This window comes from Phacochoerus africanus, chromosome 10 (genome assembly GCF_016906955.1).
Source record: "Phacochoerus africanus isolate WHEZ1 chromosome 10, ROS_Pafr_v1, whole genome shotgun sequence".
Classification (NCBI taxonomy): domain Eukaryota; kingdom Metazoa; phylum Chordata; class Mammalia; order Artiodactyla; family Suidae; genus Phacochoerus; species Phacochoerus africanus.
In genome coordinates, this window is record NC_062553.1 from 20,175,441 (window position 1) to 20,198,630 (window position 23,190).

The 23,190-nt window shown below is 38.0% G+C and overlaps 1 protein-coding gene across 3 annotated transcripts in view; it reads left to right on the plus strand.

The window, feature by feature from the left end:
* Positions 1 to 6,093: 6,093 nt before the first annotated feature.
* The window catches only part of TBC1D19 (TBC1 domain family member 19), a 120,776-nt gene continuing 103,679 nt past the window's right edge, over positions 6,094 to 23,190 (plus strand). For 2 of the 3 annotated variants that reach the window (XM_047798790.1, XM_047798791.1), the window contains exons 1-3: positions 6,094 to 6,318; positions 20,656 to 20,728; positions 21,681 to 21,726. In XM_047798790.1, the coding sequence (XP_047654746.1) occupies positions 6,220 to 6,318; positions 20,656 to 20,728; positions 21,681 to 21,726 (218 nt within the window). In that variant the 5' untranslated portion in view covers positions 6,094 to 6,219. The remainder of the gene's footprint in view (positions 6,319 to 20,655; positions 20,729 to 21,680; positions 21,727 to 23,190) is intronic. The other variant, XM_047798792.1, reaches the window with a different exon arrangement.

Sequence of the window (23,190 nt, forward strand, 5' to 3'; positions counted from 1 at the left end):
CCAAGCACCAAGATACTTAGACCACCAGCCCCAAGCTCACGACTGCTGTAATGTTCAGCTTGGATGATCTCTCTCTGCAGAGCCTAAAGATGACTCTCATTTAAATTTAAATCAGATTCCTCCAATTCCCCCAAGTAATTATTATTATTTATTTATTTATTTATTTATTTATTTATTTATTTTTGGTCTTTTTTTGCCTTTTCTAGGACCGCTCCCGCAGCATATGGAGGTTCCCAGGCTAGGGGTCGAATCAGAGCTGTAGCTGTAGACCTATGCCACAGCCACAGCAATGCAGGATCTGAGCCGTGTCTGCGACCTATACCACAGCTCATGGCAATGCCAGATCCTTAACCCACTGAGCGAGGCCAGGGATCGAACCCGCACCTCATGGTTCCTATTCGGATTTGTTAACCACTGAGCCATGATGGGAACTCCCAAATAATTTTTTTAAATTTAAAAATATCCTAGTCTCTCAGACCAAGTCCTTTGGTTACTAAAGAAAAACACTGGGCTAACAAAAAAGTCTTTCCAACCAAACAAATTTTTTTGGATAAATGACAACATAGTTCAAAGTCTAATAAACCTATTTAAATCAAAGAATAGCTTGAAGGAATAATTGCTCTCAGCTACAAAGCCAATAATTCCCTGAATATTATTATTATCTCCAAAGTGAAGAATAACAAAACTGACCCTTAGGTCCATCTGTTTATTAGATAAAACATTTACACATTTCCAAGAAGAATAGCTCAATATAGTGTTTAGCTGCAGAGTCCCGCACGCTTTTTACCTTACTAATCATGTTCTTTACATCCTCAAGATTGCATCTCTAAGATTTAATAAAATCTTATTATTTTTCTATTGCCTAGAAATTAATAATGTAGAAGAATATTATTAGATATCCAGAGGAACTTCTCATAGAGACACGCAATGAATAAAAGGAGATATTCTCCCTTCACATATTTTGTAACCTCTTTAGTCAATGGAAGATCTTACATTTAAATTTTATGTTTATTGAACAGGAGGATTTCTGAAAACTTTTTTTTTTGTCTTTTGTCTTTTTTTTCTTGTTGTTGTTGTTTTTGTTGCTATTTCTTGGGCCGCTCCCGAGGCATATGGAGGTTCCCAGGCTAGGGGTTGAATCGGAGCTGGAGCCACCGGCCTACGCCAGAGCCACAGCAACGCGGGATCCGAGCCGCGTCTGCAACCTACACCACAGCTCACGGCAACGCCGGATCTTTAACCCACTGAGCAAGGGCAGGGACCGAACCCGAAACCTCACGGTTCCTACTCGGATTCGTTAACCGCTGTGCCACGACGGGAACTCCTGAAAACTTTTTTTTTATATTTCTGAAAAAAAAATTTTAATATTTTTTGATATGAAGGAGTTTTCGTTCCTACCACTGGTTGGGCTTATAAGACAAAAGTGGGGCTTGAATATTTTTTTTGTTTTTTTTTGTTTTGTTTGTCTTTTTGCCATTTTTCTTGGGCCGCTCCTGTGGCATATGGAGGTTCCCAGGCTAGGGGTCGAATCAGAGCTATAGGCACCGGCCTATGCCACAGCCACAGCAACGCGGGATCCGAGCCGCGTCTGCGACCTACACCACAGCTCACGGCAACGCCGGATCCTTAACCCACTGAGCAAGGCCAGGGATCGAACCCACAACCTCATGGTTTCTAGTCGGATTCGTTAACCACTGAGCCACGAAGGGAACTCCCAGCTTGAATATTTTTGAGGCAAAGATTAACTCTCATTTGTCCCAGACAGGAAAAGTAAGGCTAAACAAGCTGGGTTCATGGTCTAGCTCTGTTATTATAAACTGTACTGTGACTGTGGACAAGTTATGTAAGTTTCAAGTTTTAGTTTCTATAAAACTTAGGGAGAATAACCTGTACCTTATGAGGTGTTATAAGGGTTAAACGAAATGATATTACTTTTTTCCCCTCCATGTTGAATCTCTGCAGCCCTGAAGAAAAGCTGGAAGGAGGAAGGAAGAAGGGAAGGAAGGGAATGAAAAAAAGATCATAACAACAAATCATACACAACAAAATAAAAATTCTAGAATTATGGGGACAAGTAGGATAAATTGTGAGAAAACTTGGGTGTAAATTTGGAGCTCTGCCTCCATCTTCTTGTGTGAACGGAAGCAATTCTCTTAATTTTAGTCCTGGAAAGAGTGACCTCTCACTTGTGTCAATGGAAATGAAATTTTTGACTCCCCAAGTCTGTTCTAATTCTGACAATCTATGCTGAAGAAATATAAAAAGTAATTCTTGAAGTTCCCGTTGTGGTTCAGTGGTAAAGAATCTGACTAGTATCCCGTGAGGATGAGGGTTCGATCCCTGGCCTCGCTCAGTGGTTTAAGGATCTGGTGTTGCCATGAGCTGTGGTGTAGGTCACAGACATGGCTCAGATCTGGCGTTGTTATGGCTGTGGCATAGGCCGGCCGCTGCAGCTTCGATTTATCCAACCCCTAGCCTTCCACATGCCATGGGTGCTAATTAGCCTATTTTTTTAAACCACTGTCCCTTCAATTTTTCTCCTGAGAGTTTTATAATTTACAAGAAGTTAACACAGTCTCTGAGATTGCTCACAGAGCCAGGAGCCAAATCCTCCCCATTCACACACAATTACCTGGGAGCAGAGGCATTTAGGATGGGGAGTGGAGGACGGCACATTCTAATACTCAGAAACAGGGTATGGCCACCTTGTAAAGAGAGGTGGAAAACAGAATCAAATTGGCTTTTTAAAACAGTTTTATTGAAGTATAATTGACTTACAAGGTTGTGATAATTTCTGCTGTACAACAAAGGTCTTTCAGTTACGCATGTACACACATCCATTCGCTTTCAGATTCTTTTTTCTCTCATGTGGATTATCGCACAATGTTGGGTAGAGGTCTTCATGCTGTAGAGCAGGTCAAATGGGCTTTTTGCATGGGGGCTTTTGTGGACCTTGGGATTTAAGCACCTCTGGTGTTTTGCAACTCCTGGAGCGCCAGGAAGCAGCACCCTGGACAGTGGCTTTGGGGCATCACACACCACCCAAGCAGGCATTGCAGATCAGAAGCAGAATTCTTGCTAAGCATGCCTGTTTCATTTCCTAATGACTCTTGGAAGCAATAGGAAGTGAACATGAAGAGGATCCTAAGGTCTTGGGCTGGCAGGTGGGACTAACTATCCAGTGACATTTGACATCACTCTGAGTTCATTTATTCCCAAACACAGCAAGGTCTGTGATGTCTGTGTTTCACACTGCGCACATAATGATTTTATTTAACTCAAGTCCTGACAACATACAATTCCAGCTATTCTGCAGCCACAACATGCTAAAAGCAGTGTCTCCTTCCAAGACAATATCTAAAAAATCCTTTTTGTTGTAGATTGTACAGGTGAGCCACACTTATTTGAATCAAATAAGGACATGTTCTGGTATACCCTAAAGCATGTCTTGTTTGTTTGTTTGTTTACTTATTTTGCTTTTTAGGGCCGCACCTGCAGCATATGGAAATTCCCAGGCTAGGGATTGAATCTGAGCTGCAGCTGCTGGCCTATGCCATAGCCACAGCAACCTGGGATCCGTGTTGTTTCTGCGACCTACACCACAGCTCACTGCAATGCCGGATCCTTAACCCACTGAGGGAGGCCAGGGATCGAACCTGCTTCCTCATGGATACTAGTAGGATTTGTTACCAGTGAGCCACAACAGGCATTCCCATGTCTTACTTTTGTGTTAGACTGTTTTTGATGTGGTCCACATCTTTGCCCCTGTAAGGCCACTGGTCAGTGACTTTCGAATACATCCTCTCACCCATAGTGATGCTACATTGTATATAAAATAAATCAAAGAAGAGAAGGTCGGAGAAAGTCAAGATTGGGCACAGAGCCATACGCATACTGGCCCAGAGGACCTCTGCTCTGAATTTGAGACAATTTTGAGGATACTTCCTTCTACATCTATTTGCTTCTGTCTCTGCTTATAGAATTTTAACTACTCCGATGATTTAGGCCCCTTTTGGCTATTCATCTGTCAGCGTGGGTTCACTTCTGGTCCGCAGTTTCATTTCTTTCCCTTCCATACTTTATGACCCTTCTTGACCTAAGCACCCTTATCTCTTCAGTTATTCATCACTTCACCCCTTCCAATCTCAAAAGATCTGTCTCCAGAGTCATCTTCTTTTGTTCAAAGTGACCTTTGTGCTGGAGACTCCTGAATGGACAGGGTATTGGGATAGAGAGACTATAGAGTTAAGGAAATGTACTCATCTACAAGTGTGAGATATTCTGAGCTGCTGGAGAATGTTTTGTAGCCAAACTACATGTTTTTTAGAGTGTGTCATAATTGCCTTAAGTACTTTGTTCTTTTCCTGTCCAACTCTTTCCAAAGATGTTCTAATTAAAAAAAAAAAAAAACCTCACCAAATTGGAATCTGTATTTACCATCACAACATTCTGAACGGTGGTGATGTGAAGGCCAGGGTACTGTGCATGGCTGCCAGAGGTCCAGGCCCTTTGAATCTCTGTGTTTACCTGTTCTAGTCCTTTGCTATTTAGAATGTAGTCCTTGGGTGACCAAGGGCATCATCTCTTGGGAGCTTGCCAGAAATGCATATTAGCAGATCCCATCTGAGGCCTATTGAATCAGAAGATCTTTTGCGACTCTTAATCACATTAAAGTTTAACGTAGTCACCACTGACAGAGGAGTGAATAAAGAAGATGTGGTATGTATGCACAATGGAATATTACTCAGTCATAAAAAGGAAAGAAACAATGGTGCTTGCAGCAACATGGATGGACCTAGAAATTATCATGCTAAGTGAAGATAATCAGAGAGTGAGACACCAGTGTCATATGCTATCACTTATATGTGGAATCTCAAAAAAGGATACAATGAATTTCTTCGCAGAACAGATACTGACTCACAGACTTTGAAAACCTTCGGTTTCCAAAGCAGACCAGTTGGGGTGTGGGAAGGATGGGCTGGGGGTTTGGAATGGAAATGCTATAAAACTGTGATAATCATAGTACAACTATAAATGGAATAAAGTTCACTGAGTTAAAAAAAAATGTTTAACATAGTTAGACCAGGGTAGTTTTTGCAGCAATCTTGGTCTGTTTTCTTGGAATCTTACATTTGTTCTGCTTAAAACATATGCATGTGCACATCTGAAATTAATTCTTGATGATTTTGGTGAGGATATTCTAATGCATGGATTATTCCACAGGCCTTTTACTTGCGACCCTTTGGAACATCATTCAATTAATTAAATCGGCTACTTCTAGTTCTCCTAAACTTTTTTTTGCTACGTTTCCTTGATGTCTAGAACCATGTTTTAGTTACCATTGTGCCCACATAGGTTCTTGATGTAAATGCTGAATAAGTTGAAAGCTGAATGAATTTCGAGTTGAGTTTTGATTGAATGAATGAATGCCTGGAAGAAGAGGACTCTAGATGGTGCAGAACTTGAAGACTGGGACAATGAATTAACTCTTCTTGAATTGCCAATGCTTCACAGAAAACCTATTAATAAATCCTTCTTGGTTATGTTATAGGTGTTAGATGAGAAGATGTTACTTTATTTATTCCTGGCTTAAGGCCCAGAGCATAGGAGCAGAAGGAGAAATCCAATGGAGTGCTAGGTACAGTGCTGGGCACCTTCGCTATTGTTACCCCAGCCAATCATCCCAGCATCTTGTTAACCGGGTATCATTTTACTGAGGTGGAAACTGAGTTCTGGAATCTAAGTACCTGCCCCAAGTTCACAAAGCTATTGTCAGAACCTCTTAATTCTTGGAAGTCATTTGCTATGTCATCATGTGCACGCCCCTGTTTCTGAAGAGCTTGGAAGGCAAAAGAGGATTGATCCTTTATAATAAAACACAAAAACTGACAACTTTCTGATTTCCCCTAGTGCATCAGAAGCCCTGTGTGGAAAGGGCTCCTCTTGCAGGAACAATGGAATGAAAAGCTACTCCCCTCCCCCAACCCCGCAGGTCTTTTTCTGCCAGCGGAACGCAGGTGCTGGGGCCGCCAATTGCGGAGGGGACCAGAGAGGAACGGACGCACAGCCCGGTAGTTGCCTGGTAACGCCCGCTGGAGGAGTCCCAGCGAAATAAGGTCCCCGAGAAGTGTCACTGGCCCCGAGCGGGACCCCGTTCGGAGCCTGTTGTCTCCGCGCCGGCGGCCTGCCCCCGCTGCCTGGCGGGCTAGGACAGGGGAGATGCTGCAGGAGGAGTCGGATCTGTCTCTCATTATTGCCCAGATAGTCCAAAAGCTCAAGGACTCCAATTTGTATGCTCAGTTGGAACGGCAGGCCTGGGTAAGTGAGGCTGAGTGGGAAGGGATGGCGACCCGCGGGGCCGCGGCGATGCCTTAGCTCCTTTTGCACCCCTCTGCCCTAAGCCCGAGATGGGTCTCTCCAGCTCTGTTCTGGGCACGGAAGACCTCCCTTCCAGGTGTAAGCTCCACTTGCTCAGCTTTGGGTGTAGGGTAATATTTTTTTTTTAAAAGGGTGGGGCACATCACGCCTTTCTTCAGAGCAGAGAAATGCTGATGCTCTTCATTCGTATTGCAGTCCTTTCAGGATCTAATTTTTTAAGCTGCTGGAGTCAGTAGAATTAGGTTGGACTATACCTTCCTTCCCCTTTTCCATCCTGTAGGAGGGTTTGGGCCCCAAATGCCTTTTGGCCTTTGCCTCTATAACCTTCTTGCACTCTATCCCCCCTGCAAAGGTTCCCCTCTAACTATCCACCCAGCATTTATTGAGTTGTTTTTTGTTTTTTGTTTTTTCGTGCTAGGTTCTTTAGACGCAGAGATCGATCAGGAGATCTTTGCCCTTTTTGTGAATGTCATCAGTGGAATCATATAGTATATAAATTCTTATGCCTGGTTTCTGTCATTTTACATAATGCTTTTGAGATGCATTCATATAGTTCGTACTTCAGTAGTTATGTTCCTTTTTATTGTTGAGTAATAGTTCACTGCCTGGATATACTTTGATTTGTTTATCTATTCATTGGTTGCTGGGCATTTTTGGTTAGAGTTATGCATTGTTTCTGTTTATAGAGATTACGAGTAAACCTGATATATGCTTTCTGGTTTAGTTGTTATTATTATTTGTTTTCTTTTCTCTTGGTTAAATACCTAGGAGTGAAATTGCTGAGATGTGTGTCATATATAAGAATCTGCTGAACTTTTCCAAAGTGGCTGTATCATTTTAAATTTCCACCAGCAATTATGAGAGTTTCAGTTGCTCCTCATCCTTGCTGGTGCTTGATGTCAGTTTTTTTTAATTAATTTGTATTTATTAATAACCTTTGTGGCATTAATTGCATTTGCCTAATGACAAAAGATATTGAGCATCTTATCATATGTTTATATCTCCTTTCGTGAAGTAGTCTGTTCAAATCTTTTGCCCATTAAAAAATTGTGTTTGTTCCCATGTTGTTGAATTGTAAGGATTCTTTATATATGACACAAGTCCCTTATCAGATATGTATCTCATGAATATTTTCTCCCAGTCCATAGCTTATCTTTTCATTTTTCTTAACTAGGTCTTTTAAAGAGAAGAAATTTTAAATTTTGATGTTGTAAATTTTTACACATTTTATGATTTGTGCTTTTTGTGCTATACCTAAGAATCTTTGTCTCCTCAAAGGTCTCAAAAAGTTTCTCCCATGTTTTGTTCTAGAAGTTTTATAGTTTTACCTTTACATTTATATCTGTGATCCATTTTAAAGTCAATTTTTGTATATGATGTAAAGCTTTTTTTTTTTTTTTTTTGGCATGTGGATGTCCAATACTATACCTGCTTCTAGTACTTATTTTTTTTGACAAATCTATACTTTCTCCACTAATTTTCTTGGCACCTTTGCTTAAAATTGATTTAGTGCATGCATGCCTGCGCGCGTGCGCACGCATGCACACACACACACACACACACACACAACTATTTCTGACTATTCTGTCCCATTGATCTATTTGTCTATTACTATGTAAATACTACACTATTTTGATTTTGGTAACTATGTTAAGTCTTGAAATCAGGTAATTAGTCCTTCAACTTTGATCTTTTTTTCAAAATTGTTTTGGCTACTCTAGGTTCTTTGCTTTGCCATATACATTTTAGAATCAAAAACCAAAATTTGGATTGGGGTTATGTTGAATCTGTAGATCAATTGGGGGAGAATTTATCTTGATATTGAATTTTCTGGTCCATGAACATGTTTTATTTCTTCATTTATTTATATCTTTATTTTCTCTTGTCAGTGTTCTATAGTTCAGTAACAAATACTGCTCATATTTTGTTAAGATTCTTCCCCTAAGTATTTCATGGTTTTTGATACTATTACAAATGTTGATTTTTTTTTTCTCATTTCATTTTCCAATTGTTTGTTGTTAGCGTATAGAAATACAATTGACATTTGTATATTTACCATGTATCCTGGGACCTTATCATACTTACTTGTTAGTTATAGTACGTTTTTTTTGTAAATTGCTAAGGATTTTCCAAGTATAGGTATCATTTGTGAATAAAGAGGTTTTACTTCTTCCTTTGCAATCTGTGTGCCTTTTAGTTCCTTTTCTTGCCTTGTTACACTGGCTAGTGCTTCCGGTGCAGTGTGGAATAGATGCTTTTTGTTAGGTTGAAGAAGCTCTCTTCTGCTCCTGGTCTTCTGAGATTTTTATTATGAATCGATGTTGAATTTTGTTAAATATGTTTATTGAGTCTAGAAAATGCTCATGAGACTTTTAAAAAAATATGTTGATATGATGAATAATATTAATTGGTTTTGAATTTTGAACCAATTTTACATTCCTGAGATAAATTCCACTTGGTTACAATGCATTATCCTTCTTACATATTTCTTGAGTCTGTTTGTAATATTTGTTGAAGATTTGGTGAGTATTTTTATGGAGGTTATCAGTTTATAGTTTTACTTTAACATCTTTGTCTAGATTTGATATCAGGTAATTGTGATCTCTCAAATTGAGTTGAGAAGTAGTTCCTTCTCTTCTATTTTCTGGAAGAATTTGTGTAGAATTAACATTTCCTCCTTAAACGTTTGGTAGAATTCCCAGTAATGTTGTTGGGGCCTGGAGTTTTCTTTGTGGGAACATTTTTAGTAAAAAAATTGAGTTTTAAAATATGTGTAATCTATTCCTGTTATTTATCTTATTTATTTTGTTGAGTGCTCTATTTGCACTTGAAAAGCATGAGCATTCTGTTGTTGCTATGCCATACATGTCAGATCAAGTAGACTGACACTTTTGCTCAAGTGTTCTATGTCCTTGAGTATAGAGGCTTCAGTCAGTACAGTCAGGAGTCAAGTTCGAGTTTTGTTATTAACTGTCATTAGTTTCAGTGTACCACAGGCTTCAATTCAGAGTGCTGCTGTAACTTTGCGCTTAGAAATGGCCCTGTGGTACTGGAGGATTTTTCTCAGTATTTCCATGACATCATTAAAAATGAATAAAAGCTCCGAATGGACACCTCACTGAAGAAGACTTGGGAAATAAACACACAAAAAGATATTTGTCTTTCATTTGTCTTCGCTTGCCTGTGCCACAGAGGAAGAGCTCTCTCTGTGCTCTGATCCCTTTCTCAGCAGTAGTCTGTTGTGTGTCACTCAATTCTAAATTCATAGTAGGTATAGGCATTCTCTGTTCTGGTCCTGTCTCAGTCCAAGTGCCTTGGGGGGAGTCTTTGACAATATTCCTTTCTCTTCTGCTTTTGCAGCCTCACTCTACCTTGTAGCAAGCGTATGATGGGTGAAAGAGAGATCCCTTCCCTTCCTTACTGCTGGTTTACCTCTGCTTTTTACTGACATAGGATTCTGGGCCTGTGAGAGTTTTTTTACCTTTCCATGAGGAAGACAGTTCTTGTATCTATCTCACCCCCAGAAACAATGAATTATTGCTTCCCTAGAGGTGTAAGACCTTTTCCTCAAATGAGACGAGAGTTTGGGCAAGGTGGCATGGTTGCATGCTTGTTTTATAGCAGTAGCTGTCCTTTCTTGCACACCTCTACCACAGAAAGGGGCTCTCTGGCTCCCTCTTCTGCCCCCAGGCTTTGGTGCGGACACCTGATAGAGAACCATGGAAAGGAGCATGCAAGGATGTGAATTTCCATTGTGCTTTATCTCTCAGTATTTCTAAACTGACATGCTAGTCCACATCTGGTCTATAACAGTTACAATTTTAGCTGATTTCTTCTTTTTTGCTAGTGTGGTAGCCTCCTTTTCCTCCTTTGCTTTGTCAAATATGAAATAATCTGGAGTCAAGTCCTGTCTGTTTTTGATGGCACTGTTACTATTTGGAATTTAGTCCACATGATTGATTGTCTTAAAACTTCAGTTTCCTGGTGAGTTCAAAAGTTGTGATTTTTTTAGATTATACCTCTTTTTCTTGTTGTTAGGGTAGGAATGATGTTTCTTGTTCTGGCTCTTCATATCCTATGCATTAGAACTCCAATTATAAGTGTTGAAGGATTGCATCTCTGAGTCCCACCTACTCATCTCTCCCTCCTATCCTCCCAAGCCCCTAGCAACCACTTGGTTTTGGTCCTTGAGAAAGATGTGTCTGTAATTTTCCTTTCCTGTAATATCTTTGACAAGTTTTATGTCAAGGTTATGCTGCCCTGATAAAATGGTTGGGAAGTGTTTCCTCCTTTTTTTCTACTTGCTGCAAAAAATGTTATGAAACCGTGTGATTTCTTTCTTATATGTTTGGAAGAATTCTCCATTGAAGCCTCTATTTCAGATTTTCTTTTGGCAAGGTTTTTTGTTTTGTTTTGAATTAGTAGACTATTTTTAAGAATGGTTTTAGGCTTACAGACAATTGAGCAGAAGGGACAGAGTTCCCATACATCTCCTCTCCTTGCATACAGTTTCCTTTATTATTAACATCTTGCAAGAATATGGTACACTTGTTGCCATTGGTGAACTAGTCAGTATTGCTATATTGCTGTTAGATAAAGTTCACAGTTTACACCAGGATCTATTCTTTGTGTTATACAGGTCTACCGGTTTTGACAAATGTATAATAAATACCATGTATCTTCTACTCCAGCATCTTAGAAAATAGTTTCACTGCCCTAAAAATCCTCTGTGTCCCACCCACATCTCTCCCTCCTATCCTCCCAAACCCCTGGCAACCACTTGGCTTTTTACTGTCTCTATAGTTTTGCCTTTAAGAATGTCATATAGTTGGAATCATATAGTATTTAGCTTTTTCAAACTGCCTTATTTCACATAGCAATATGCATTATGTTACTGTATGTCTTTTCATGTCTTGAGAGTTTTTTCCCCCCTAAATAATATTATAATGTGCAGAAGTATTAGTTTGCTTATATATTCACCTATCTATTGAAGAACATTTGATTGTTTCCAAGTTTGGCAGTTATGAATATAACTGCTATAAATATTGCTGGGTAGATTTTTCTGTTGACATAAATTTTCAACTAATTTGAGTAAATATTAAGGCGCATGATTTCCAAATTAAATGGTAAGACTTTGGTAAAATCAGACAACTTGTCTTCCATTGTGACTGTACCATTTTGCATTCTCACCAGCATTGAATGAAAATTCCCATTGCCTCACAATTCTCACCAGCATTTGGTGTTGTCTGTGCTTTCGATTTTGGCCATTCTAATAGGTGTATTCTGATATCTCACTCTGGCTTTAATTTGTAACATATAATATTGAATATCTTTTCATGTGTTTATTTGCCATGTCTTCTTTGGTGAGGTGTCCATTCGGATCTTTTATTCATTTTTTGGGGGCGTTCTTATTGTTGAGTTTTAAGAGTCTGTTGCATGCTTTGGGTACAAATCTTTTATCAGAAAATGTGCTTTGCAATTATCTTCTCCTAATTTGTGGCCAATCTTTTCATTCTCTTAACAGTATCTTTCTCAGAGAAGTTTTTAATTTTAATTGTCCAACTTATCCATTTTTTTTCTTTTATGGATCATGCTTTTGGTGTTGTGTCTAAGAATTAATCACCAAACCCAAAGTCACTTAGATTTTCACCTATGTTATCTTTTAGAAGTCTTACAGCTCTGAGTTTTATATTTAGGTCTATGATCCATTTTGATTTATTTTTTGTGAAGAGTATGACATCTGTGTCTAGATTTTTTTTTTGGCGTGGGGATGCCCAGTTGTCCTAGTACAATTTGTTGAAAACACTGTTCTTTGCTCCATGGAATTGCCTTTGCTCTTTTGTCAAAGATCAGCTGACTGTCTTTGTGTTGGTATTTCTGGGTCTCTATTCCATTCCATTGATCTATTTGTCTGTTTTCAGCATTACCACATTGTCTTGATTTTGGTAGCTTTATAATAAGTTGAAGTTGTCAGTCCTCCAACTTTATTCTTCAGTATTCTGTTGGCAATATTTTATTTTTATTTCTTAAATTAAATTAAATTAATTAATTTGTTTATTTATTTTTGTCTTTTTAGGACCTCACCCATGGCATATGGAGGTTCCCAGGCCAGGGGTCTGATCGGAGCTGTAGCCGCCAGCCTACGCCACAGCCACAGCAATGCCAGATCTGAGCCGTGTCTGCGACCTACACCACAGCTCACAGCACTGCCAGATCCTTAACCCACAGATCGAGGCCAGGGATCGAACCCGAAACCTCATGGTTCCTAGTCAGGTTCGTTAACCACCGAGCCACGACAGGAACTCCAATTTGCCTTAGTTTGTATTCAATAGCCAAGACATTTAATAGTAATCAGCTGACTCTTAAAAGGCAACTTGACAATCAGCTTTGATAACATTCTTTTAAGCAACTGGCTGTTTTTTTGTTACATGCCTTTGAAGTTTTAATCATGAGGGCATTTTCCTGCTGCCAGCATTTTCTGTACTACCTCCATTTTGACAGTATATTCAGAAAGTGCTAGAGCAGTGTTATTCCAACTTAATTAGAAAAATAAAATCACACAGAAAATATAAATGATTTTGAGGTTTTCCCCTGCCATTAGCACTTCCCTTCTAGTATTAAACATTGACTTTATCTTAATGTATTCTTTCGTACACTGAAGTTTAATTATTTAAGATCTTGGTATTATAACATGGAATTTTGTTTCTAGAAAAAGGTTATGTTGTTTGATTTCTGAGTTTCCCTGAGTTATGAAGTCAACCTACATCTTAAAATTGAATTTACTCATCCTCTAGCCATCAGAGTGATAGCCTAATTCCAAATGTGATGTCTAGCTCCAGATCAACATTGTTATTTTGTATCATGCATTATTTATATTTAAAGTGGATGTTATATAAAACCTCAAATGTTATTTCCATTCCATTAAGTGCTTAATAAGTCTTGTTGTTCAGATTGTTTTATAAATAATGGAATTGTGAAAGGAAGGAACCTGAAAGAAGATAGGCTTTAGAGAGAGAAGAAATAATACAACTGATAGGATGTGGTCATGAGTCTAGAACCTCAGATCCTGCCAATGCTAGTGTCCCTTCCAAAAACCTAGCAAACTAGATCTCAAACACTGTGTTTATTCATCATTGTCAGAGATACGTACCATGTATAGAGAATTAGGGATCATAAAAATGAGAGGAGAAATGGACATTTATGTATTATTTATTTTAGCGAAATGAACATGAAATAGATTTAATTACATAGATTTTCCTGTAAGGCATGGATGGATAGAATATATATTAATATTCAAAGTCCTATGCCATGATTAGGGCTTATTATCTTCTGTCTTTTTTTTTTCTTTCTAGGGTGGGATTTGGCATATACTAGGGGAAGCTCCATATTGAACTACTGTAGTTGATATATAAATTAATAACTCAGTGACTCTGATTGTGTTTGGTGTTCAGGGTTCTTGAACTAGGTAAGGCCATGTTGAAATGGGAGGGAAAAGATCAATTTTTCATGTTTCAGGCACAAAATATATTATGAAAGGAGGTCAAGAAGTGAAGATGTGGAGTAAAGGGCATAAAACAGCCAGTGCTGGCATGGAGGTGGGGCAGCCTGGGGATGTCAGAAAAAATAAAAAAGCCAGTGAGGGATCCATTCTCAGGTGAGAGAAATCAGAGTGGAACTTGAATTATACAACACACATTGAGGATTGAGGCATGGTCAGCTTGCGCAGAGCCCAAATTTCCAATTTGAAACTAAAACTCACTCCTGGCTACAATGCATGTCCACTAGGACTATTGGAATTATAGAAACAAATCTGGTTCTCACTTTTAGAAAGAACCAAAAGTATTAGGAAGACATGAGGATACCCAACTCAACATGTTTTAATTGAGCCTCTTTTCTGTGGTGGTGGTGATGGGCTCTTGAGAGAATTTAGACAAAGCCCAAGATAATTATATTAATGAGAATATTTGCTTTTGATGTGGAAAAGGGTATTATATCCTTTTTTAAAAAAAGAATCACACTTCTCTTAGCTTTTTGTTTACCTTACTTAATACATTGTGAGTTCCTCAAGAGTGAAGGAGGACTATGTGTTGGTTTTCCTTTTATATTCAGCAACTGAGAAGTGTTCGATTAATTATTGCAAGAAGAATTCAAATGAATAGGCATATTCTAGGGTGTAACTGCGCTGAAAGGAAGCCGCTGGCATTGGAGGAGACTTCAGTAGCGCTCAAGGTGAGAAGATGGGAGTGAATTCCTGATGTAGGAACCGCAAGAAGGCTAAGTAGAAGGTTTCTGTTATATGGCACTTCTAGAGAGATGAGATTATATAAATTGGGTGGAACAGGATTTTTCAGAGGATTGTAAATGCCAGAATGAGTCTGTCTTTATTTTATAGGCAGTGAAGGGGCCATTGAAGTATTTTGAGGAGGGTGAAGACATGGGAGGGTTTTGAGGACACTAGGCAGGCATCGTTGAACAGGATAGACAGGAATGGGGAGAGTGTCCAACCTTTCCCCTCTCCTTCACTCCTTCCTACTTCTATTGCAACTTTCACTCTTCCACAAACTGATAGTGCATAGGGGCATTCCCATGCCTCTGCTCAATCTGTCCCCCTCAGTCTTTGCTCCCCTTTTCTAGATTCTTCCATTAGAATTGATTGTTTCTTTCTTACTGGATGATACCTCTGATGTAACGTATTTTCTTTCTTATAGTGGAGTTAGCTTTCTTATTGGCTATCTTCAAAATAACAAGGATATTTTATTCGTCTTGTCTTTTCCATGGGGGTTTTGCAGGTGTAGGTCTAAGGAATCTTTAGTGCAAATGCATTCATTCAAAACCTGTTTACTATGTGATAAATATTATGCCGGTACAAAGAAGAAAGACACTTGTCCTCTCAAAGCTCGTAGTCTAGTGCCATGGTTCTCAAAGTACGGTCTATAGACCCTTGGTGGTCCCTAAGACCCCTTCAGGTCAAAACTCTTTTATATAATACAACGACCTTTTTAAGAAAAATTCATTGTGCTGACATTTGCACTGATGGTACAAAAGCAATGGCAATGGATTTAACTGCTTGTGTCTTAGCACAAATCGGGGAGCTAGTACCCAACTGTACTCATGGTCATTGTATTCTTCACCACCACAGTCAATTTTTTTTTAAAAAAAGTCATTTTAATTTGAGTGTCCTTTATCAAACAGTAAACAATTATTAATTTTATTAAATTTCATTTCTTGAATTACATTTAAAAATATTCTTTTTGAGGAAAGGGAAATTACATATAAGGTACTACTGCTGTATATTGAAATAAGATGATTATCTGGAGGAAAACCACTCCGGGGATTAATTGAGTTACAATCCGAACTGAGCTGCTTTTTTTTTTTTTTTTTTAATTTCACATCTTTACTATAAGAGTAAATACTGTAAATAACAGTAGCTATAATCTACATAAATGAAAGTACTCTTGGATGCTTAATAATTTTTAAGAGTGAGGGTCCTGAGACTTAAAAGTTTGAGAATCAGTGGTTTAGTGGAATGAGTGCAGTAGAGAGGAGTTAGGGAGTTACTGTAATAGAGGACAAGTAGGACTGGACTTTGCTCAGGCAAGAATGAGTAATCTGTCGTATGAAGCAGAACCTGCCATGAAGAGAACTTGGATAACCTGGATATATTTGTGACCTTGAGAAGAGAAGCTTTCAGGGAAGACGAAATAGCTAACTTTCAATATTTAAATAACTTTCACAGAAAAGGGATTAGGCATTTTTTTCTGTGACCTTGGAGTGGGGAAGGGCACATGATGGTAGCAGATGGTAGGGAGAATCAATTTTAGTTCATAATGAAGAATTTTCTAATGGCATAGTTCAAAGATGGAATTGCCTAAAAGTAGGGAAAGTTAGCTTAGAGTTTCTAAGCTAGAAAACCACTTGCAGAGGAAAGTCAGTTATCAAATGTCCCTTATAACCCTGACATTTTGTGATTCTTCGGGCACAGAAGAATGAAGCCCAGGATTGGCAATCATGAGAAGCAGGGAGGATGGAGCATCTTTAGAGAAAATTAAAGGATTTTTGGACCCCTTTTTGTAAACCTTCCTATGTCTTGGTTTGACCATTCTTAGTTTACATCTTAGCTTCTTGACCCAACCGTGACTTCAGCCACTTCAGCCACTGTTTCCTTTACTTAACAAGTTTAGAAATTTAAAATTGCCAGTGGCACTGCTTGGGATTAGGACTGTTCTGGTGGAAGTAGAGAGAAACTGGATACGCGCACACACGTGTCAGTGTGTGGAGTTCTGGCAGGGTTGGGGGTGGGGTGGAGATGGCCAAGTGGAAGATGTCAGAAATATCAACATAAATAAATTGGTGAAGGATGCATGCAGGGCCATGACTAGGAATGTACTGTATACTTTCTTGCTAGATTATATTTTGATCATATTCTTTACCAGCTCTTAGAGTGAGCTAAAGGCATTTTGATTAAGAGAAGGCCTAACTTTTGTTATAGATATTCTGAAAACCTCTACCTCCAGTCACTCCTTCTGTGCCAGTCTTTTACATTTAGTCCACTGCCACCTGGGCATTCTTAAATTTTATCACACAACATTAAATGTATTGGACTTCACAGCCTAAAATAACTTTGACGAAATTTTTAAAAATTTTATTGAAGTAGTTAATTTACAGTGTTGTGTTAATTTCTGCTGTATATCAAACTGACTCAGTTATATATTCTTTTTCGTTATGGTTTATCACAGGATATTGAATATAGTTTCCCTGTGTTATACAATAGGACCTATGTGTAACAGTTGGCTTCTGCTAATCCCAAACTCTCAATCCTTCCCTCCACCATCCCCCCTCATTGTCAACCACAAGTCTGTTGTCTATGTCTGTGAGTCTGTTTTTATTTCGTAGGTATGTTGATTTGTGTCGTATTTTAGATCTCACATATAAGTAATATCATATGGTATTTGTCTTTCTCTTTTTGAATTACTCCACTTAGTATGATAATCTCTAGGTCCATCTATATTGCTGCAAATGGCATTATTTCATTCTTTTTAATGGCTGAGTAATATTCCATTGTGTGTAATATGTGTATTATGTGCTTCCATATCTTGACTATTGTGAGTATGCCATAGTGAACATAGGGGTGCATGTATCTTTTTGAATATAGTTTTTTTATGATAATGCACAAGATTGGGATTGCTGGATCAAATGGTAACTCTATCCTTAGTTTTCTGAGGAACCTTCATACTGTTTTCTGTAGTGGCTGTACCAACTTCCATTCCCACCAACCATGTAGGAGGATTCCCTTTTCTCCACACCCTCTCCAGCATTTGTTATTTGTAGACCACTCTGTTGTTTGGTGGCCACTCTGACTGATGTGAGGTGGTACCTCATTGTAGTTTTGATTTGCATTTCTCTAGTAATTAGTGATGTTGAACATTTTTTTATGTGCCTATTGGCCATCCATATGTCTTCTTTGAAGGACGTCTATTTAGGTCGGCTGCCCATTTTTCATTTTGGTTGCTTGTTTTTTTTTTCTGTGAGTAGTATGAGTTGTTTGTATATTTTGGAGATTAGGCCCTTGTCAGTTGCATTGTTTGCAAAGATTTTCTTCTGTTTTGTGGGTTGTCTTTTCATTTTTTTAATGGTTTCCTTTGCTGTGCAAAAGCTTTTGAGTTTAATTATGTCCCATTGGTGTATTTATTTTTTTATTTTTATTTTTATTTTTTTTTGTCTTTTGTCTTTTTGTTGTTGTTGTTGTTGTTGTTGTTGCTATTTCTTGGGCCGCTCCCGCGGCATATGGAGGTTCCCAGGCTAGGGGTTGAATCGGAGCTGTAGCCACCGGCCTACGCCAGAGCCACAGCAACGCGGGATCCGAGCCGCGTCTGCGACCTACACCACAGCTCACGGCAACGCCGGATCTTTAACCCACTGAGCAAGGGCAGGGACCGAACCCGCAACCTCATGGTTCCTAGTCGGATTCGTTAACCACTGCACCACGACGGGAACTCCTATTTTTGTTTTTATTGTCATTATTCCAGGAGGTGGATCAAACAAAATGTTGCTGTGATTTATTTCAAAGAGCATTCTGCCTCTGTTTTCCTTTAGGAGTTTTATAGTATCTGGCATAACAATAATAATAAAATATTAAAAATAATAAGATCTATAGGTTTTTTTTCTCCTTCCCTTTTTTTCCTGTTACAATTTATCAGCTGCAGAACCAGGCCATTTGACTTTTAGAATTTCTCACAACCTAGACTTTTCTGATTGCACACTAATGGTGCAGTTTAACATGTTCCTCTGTCCTTTGTATGACTTACAAGTCGACAGTTAAGTTTCAGAGGCCTTGATCAGACTTAGGTGCCCTGTCTTTGGCCACGGCTATTGGCAGTGGAGTCTTCTTTCATTGAGAAGCACCTCATAGCCGGTTGTCTTTTTCAGTGTTAATGCTCAGTACCTGGAATTGATTAGGAGTTGCAAAATGGTGATATTCTAATTATATCATATCCAGTTTAGTTATCATCTGGAATATTTTGTAAAGAGACATTTCTCCTTATATGTTATTTGGTTACCCAGTGGAACAGTTCCTATAAGAAAGGCAGGTTAGATAAATGCCTTTTCATTTATTTGTCAGTTTTCAAGGTAATAAGTTGGTTCCCTATCATCCTCAATTTTTATTACTCTATCAAAATGTTCTCCTCAGAAAGGGAGAAAGAGAGCCCTGGCTGGTCAGTTTCAAGAATGTATAGGTTCTAGACTGTGCCACGGTCTTCAGACCACATCCATTATATTGGATTAGATAAAACCCCTCCCAGTGTCAGCTCCTATTCTAAAATTAGCTCTTGATATGTTCCAGGGAATATTTGCTGGCTATTTTGGGATTCTTCTCTTTTCATATTCATCAGGTACCCCTCTGCTCTTTTTGTATAGATGCTAATATCATAGAGATTTTGTGGCTGTTGGTTTATGCCCAACTGCTTATAATTTAGGTTTGTGGGGACTATCTCATCACCAAGTTTTGTTGTAAAGGTTTTCCGTGGGATTTTGGTTTTGCTGTCTAGTTGCGTGGTCTGTTTTTATGCGGCGATCAGGGAAATTTTTTAAAAAATCCTTGCTGCAACCAATGCCAACTTCCCAGAAGGGGGTTGACCCTCTAATTCTTATGTTAGATTAGGATTGAGAATAACTGAAGTTCCTGACATGGAAGATTTGGTGGATGGTAGTTTCATGGGCAATGACTAAAAATAGAAGAGAAAGAGAAAGGTAGTGACTGGAAGGTAAGATCAATTTTTGATTTCTTAGATTTGAAATGCTTATGAGATACCCTAATAGAAATCCCTTTTTAGGAAATATGTTTCTAGAATTTGATAGAGCTAGGAGGTGAAAGATCAACACTTTGAAGGTAACTGAAGCTATTAGAAGTTGGAGAAAGTATTATTTTTGGTGAAATTTATAGTGTGAAAAACAAGTAGAATAGAAGGCATGCACTTGAAGATGAAAGAGACCTTAAAAAGCATTTGTGAATGAGTAGCTTTATGTACTTTCCATAAATACGTATAACAAATGCAGGTTTACAGAGTAACAATCCAAAGAGGATAATACTCTTCAAAGATCCAGTTATATGCATGCAACAGGGCTTTTGGTTATTAGATGTTTGTAGGTGCCATGTATGTTGAACATAATATTAAGGGAATGAATTTCTAAAATTTGAGTATTTTTCCTGTTAGAAAAATAGATGTTAAGCATTCATAAAAATAAGAGTATTAAAGAAAGATGTTAACTATTATAAGCTCCAAGATTTAACATTTTAAGTTATACTATCACTTATGCTGTATTTTAAGAGTGGGTGAAAAAGTCTTCTCTGTATGAACTATTTCAGATACTCAGGTGTCTGAACCTCAAATGGAATTTTTAAAATAGTATGTACATTTGGAATATGCCTTTTAAAAAACTTCATTAGCATTAAATATCATCCCAAATGACTTTTTTTTTTTACTTTTTTCTTTTCAGGGCCGCAGGTATAGCATATGGAAGTTCCCAACCTAGGGGTCGAATTGGAGCCAGCCTACACCACAGCCACAGCAACGTGGGATACAAGCTGCATCTGCGACCTACACCTCAACTCACGGCAACACCCGATCCTAACCCACTGAGCAAGGCCAGGGATCGAACTTGCATCCTCTTGGATACTAGTCAGGTTTGTTTCTGCTGAACCACAGCGGGAACTCCCCCAAATGACTTACTTTTGACCTCTGTCTTCCTGTCCTCTTTTCTTCCTCTTTCTAAAATTAGGACAGTCTTCAGAGACCTGAGATTAAACTTGAATCACTAAAAGAAGATATTAAGGAATTCTTTAAAATATCAGGTTTGTAAGTTGCTTTTTTCCCTCGAATTCTTTAAAGCAACATAAGGATATACTTTATTTTAAAGGAATAATTTATCCACAGCCTTCTAATTACTCACTCAAAATTGTGAAAGGGTGGCTGGATAGGTTTCTTTTGAGGGAGAATTAGAACTTTCAGACATTTCAATAAAACTCTGCAGAAGTTCAGGAACACTGTGGGAATGACTACTTTACATTAATCAGTTTTAAATATCATTTACTCTGGTCAGAATACATCCCAAATGTATTAGGAATCTCCTTACTTACGACTTGTCCTTTCCTTGTGGCTTTTTTTCCATCTACACGTCTTTTCTCTCCTCTTTTCTGCCCCTTCAAAGAAAACAGAAGAAAATCCCAATTTTTTTAGCGCAAGCTGTTCAGCAGCCTTTGCACTTGGGAACTGAAATATTAAGTGGTTTACTTACCCAGATAAATTCTAGTAGTTAGCAGCCAAGCTAACTCTTCTGACGGCTGGTGACTCATAATAATAGCCTGCTTCTCTTGTTCAGGAGTTCACTGGCTAGTTAGTTGTCACAAAATACTTGTGCAGTGCCTGGCTATTCCTTGCCCTTCCTTTGGCACGTTCCTCATAGTGCCAGTAATGCAATAATAGCCAAAGATTTTGGCCTTCGTTGAGCACCTTAGCGGTGGAAGAAGGAAATGTTCCTCCCATCTTAAGAAAATGGTGCCATGGTTTTACTTACAAAACAATAAATTATGGTAAATGATCTTGCTACTTAGTGTCAGCCAAGGGATATTGGTAAAATATAGGAAATGATTTCTTAGTATATAATCCTTTACACTGCAATTGATGGTTGATAAAGTTCTTTCACAAACAAATGTGATGTTAAAGTTTTTGTGAGATAAATTTAATTATAATGTATATTTTAAAAACTAATATATTTGTGTATTTTATTCCTTTTTTTTAATATAGGTTGGGAGAAGAAACTTCAGAATGCTGTGTATAGTGAACTGAGTGTGTGAGTTTTTCCTAACTATTTTGAGATACTCTTGAGTTTAGCTGTGTTTACTTTGTAAGGAATGAATATAGTATTGCTACGTGTACCCATTGTTATTATTTTTCATTAGTATTTATATGGCATTTCAAAGAAGTTAAACTGTAAAAATTAATTCTTGCCTAAGAATTAATAATGAATAGGTGAGGGATTTTACTGCCCCAATTTTATATTAACAATTCATTAGTCCAGTGTAATTTAGGGAGTATGATATTTCTTTTAAGTTAATATTTCAGGTAATTTAAACTCAGCAGTATTCTTTTTATTGTTACTATTTTGGATATTATCCTTTTTCTGTCTTTATAATCTGATCATTTTAAACAGTTAACCTTTTTTTTTGAAAAATTAGTGTCATTATTAAGACATCAATGTTTTTACTTTTCTTGATTTGTCTTCAGAGTCTGTTGAAGTGTATAGAACTATTTGTCATTACAAAAAATATATAGATCCTGAATGTTAGTTTTTGTGGTTTATTCAGTGTTCTGTTATTCATCAGTTACTTATTGCTGGCACTATACCAGATGCTGGGAATATAGCATAGAACAGTAAACACAATTTCTGCCCTAATGGAGTTTCTAATAAAGTAGTGTTCTTATATCTTTTTTTTTTTTTCCCCTGCTCTCAATGTATGTGTCTCTAGCGTTCTCTAGTTTCTCACAGTCCCATTTCCAGTTGGCTCTTCTAATCTGCTGTTAACTGGGAAACAAGATAACCCAGTTTACCAGTCTTTCTAAAACAAAGAGACTCAGATGAATGCCTGTGGATTTGTGCTTAGACACACATTTTTAAAATTAGCAACTGCTTCTTTTCTTATTGTTGCCTTCCAAGTTGGTTTTTGAACTCTTAAATATCATCATGTATAAAGTGCTGTCTATTAACTAAAGTTGACTATGATCTTACCTTTTGTTCTAGTCACCCAAGGGAAAGACATTTATCATGACAAGTAGGCTTAAAATTCCCCAAATGAAATAGAGACGCTGTGGGTTGATTAGACTAATACGGCCATGGTGATTTATCTCTGCCCATTAAAACTTGTAACTTCAGTGTCTCTGTCACTGATAGGGGCTGAAGAAAAGCATCTGTTGTGTATAATTCCAAATTAAAATTCTCACTGAGGAAATGGTACTGATGAGTGCTACTTTTGTGGTATAGTGCATTCCTGAAAATTGTTCTGTGAGACAGAGCGCCTTTTTACTTGATGACGGGACAGTATTTCATTCATTGTCATATTTGATATCCTACATAATAGATGTTAATTAAATATTTTTGAGTAACTTCTTGGGATATTCGAAGGAGCTCAGTAATGCCATCTTTTTTCCTCACTTGGGCTCTGAACAAATTGAGAAACAAAATAAAACATAAAGGCCAATGGGAGATCAAAATTATACTTTTGTTTGGGATGAAGACTAGGCAGGGGGACGTAACTTA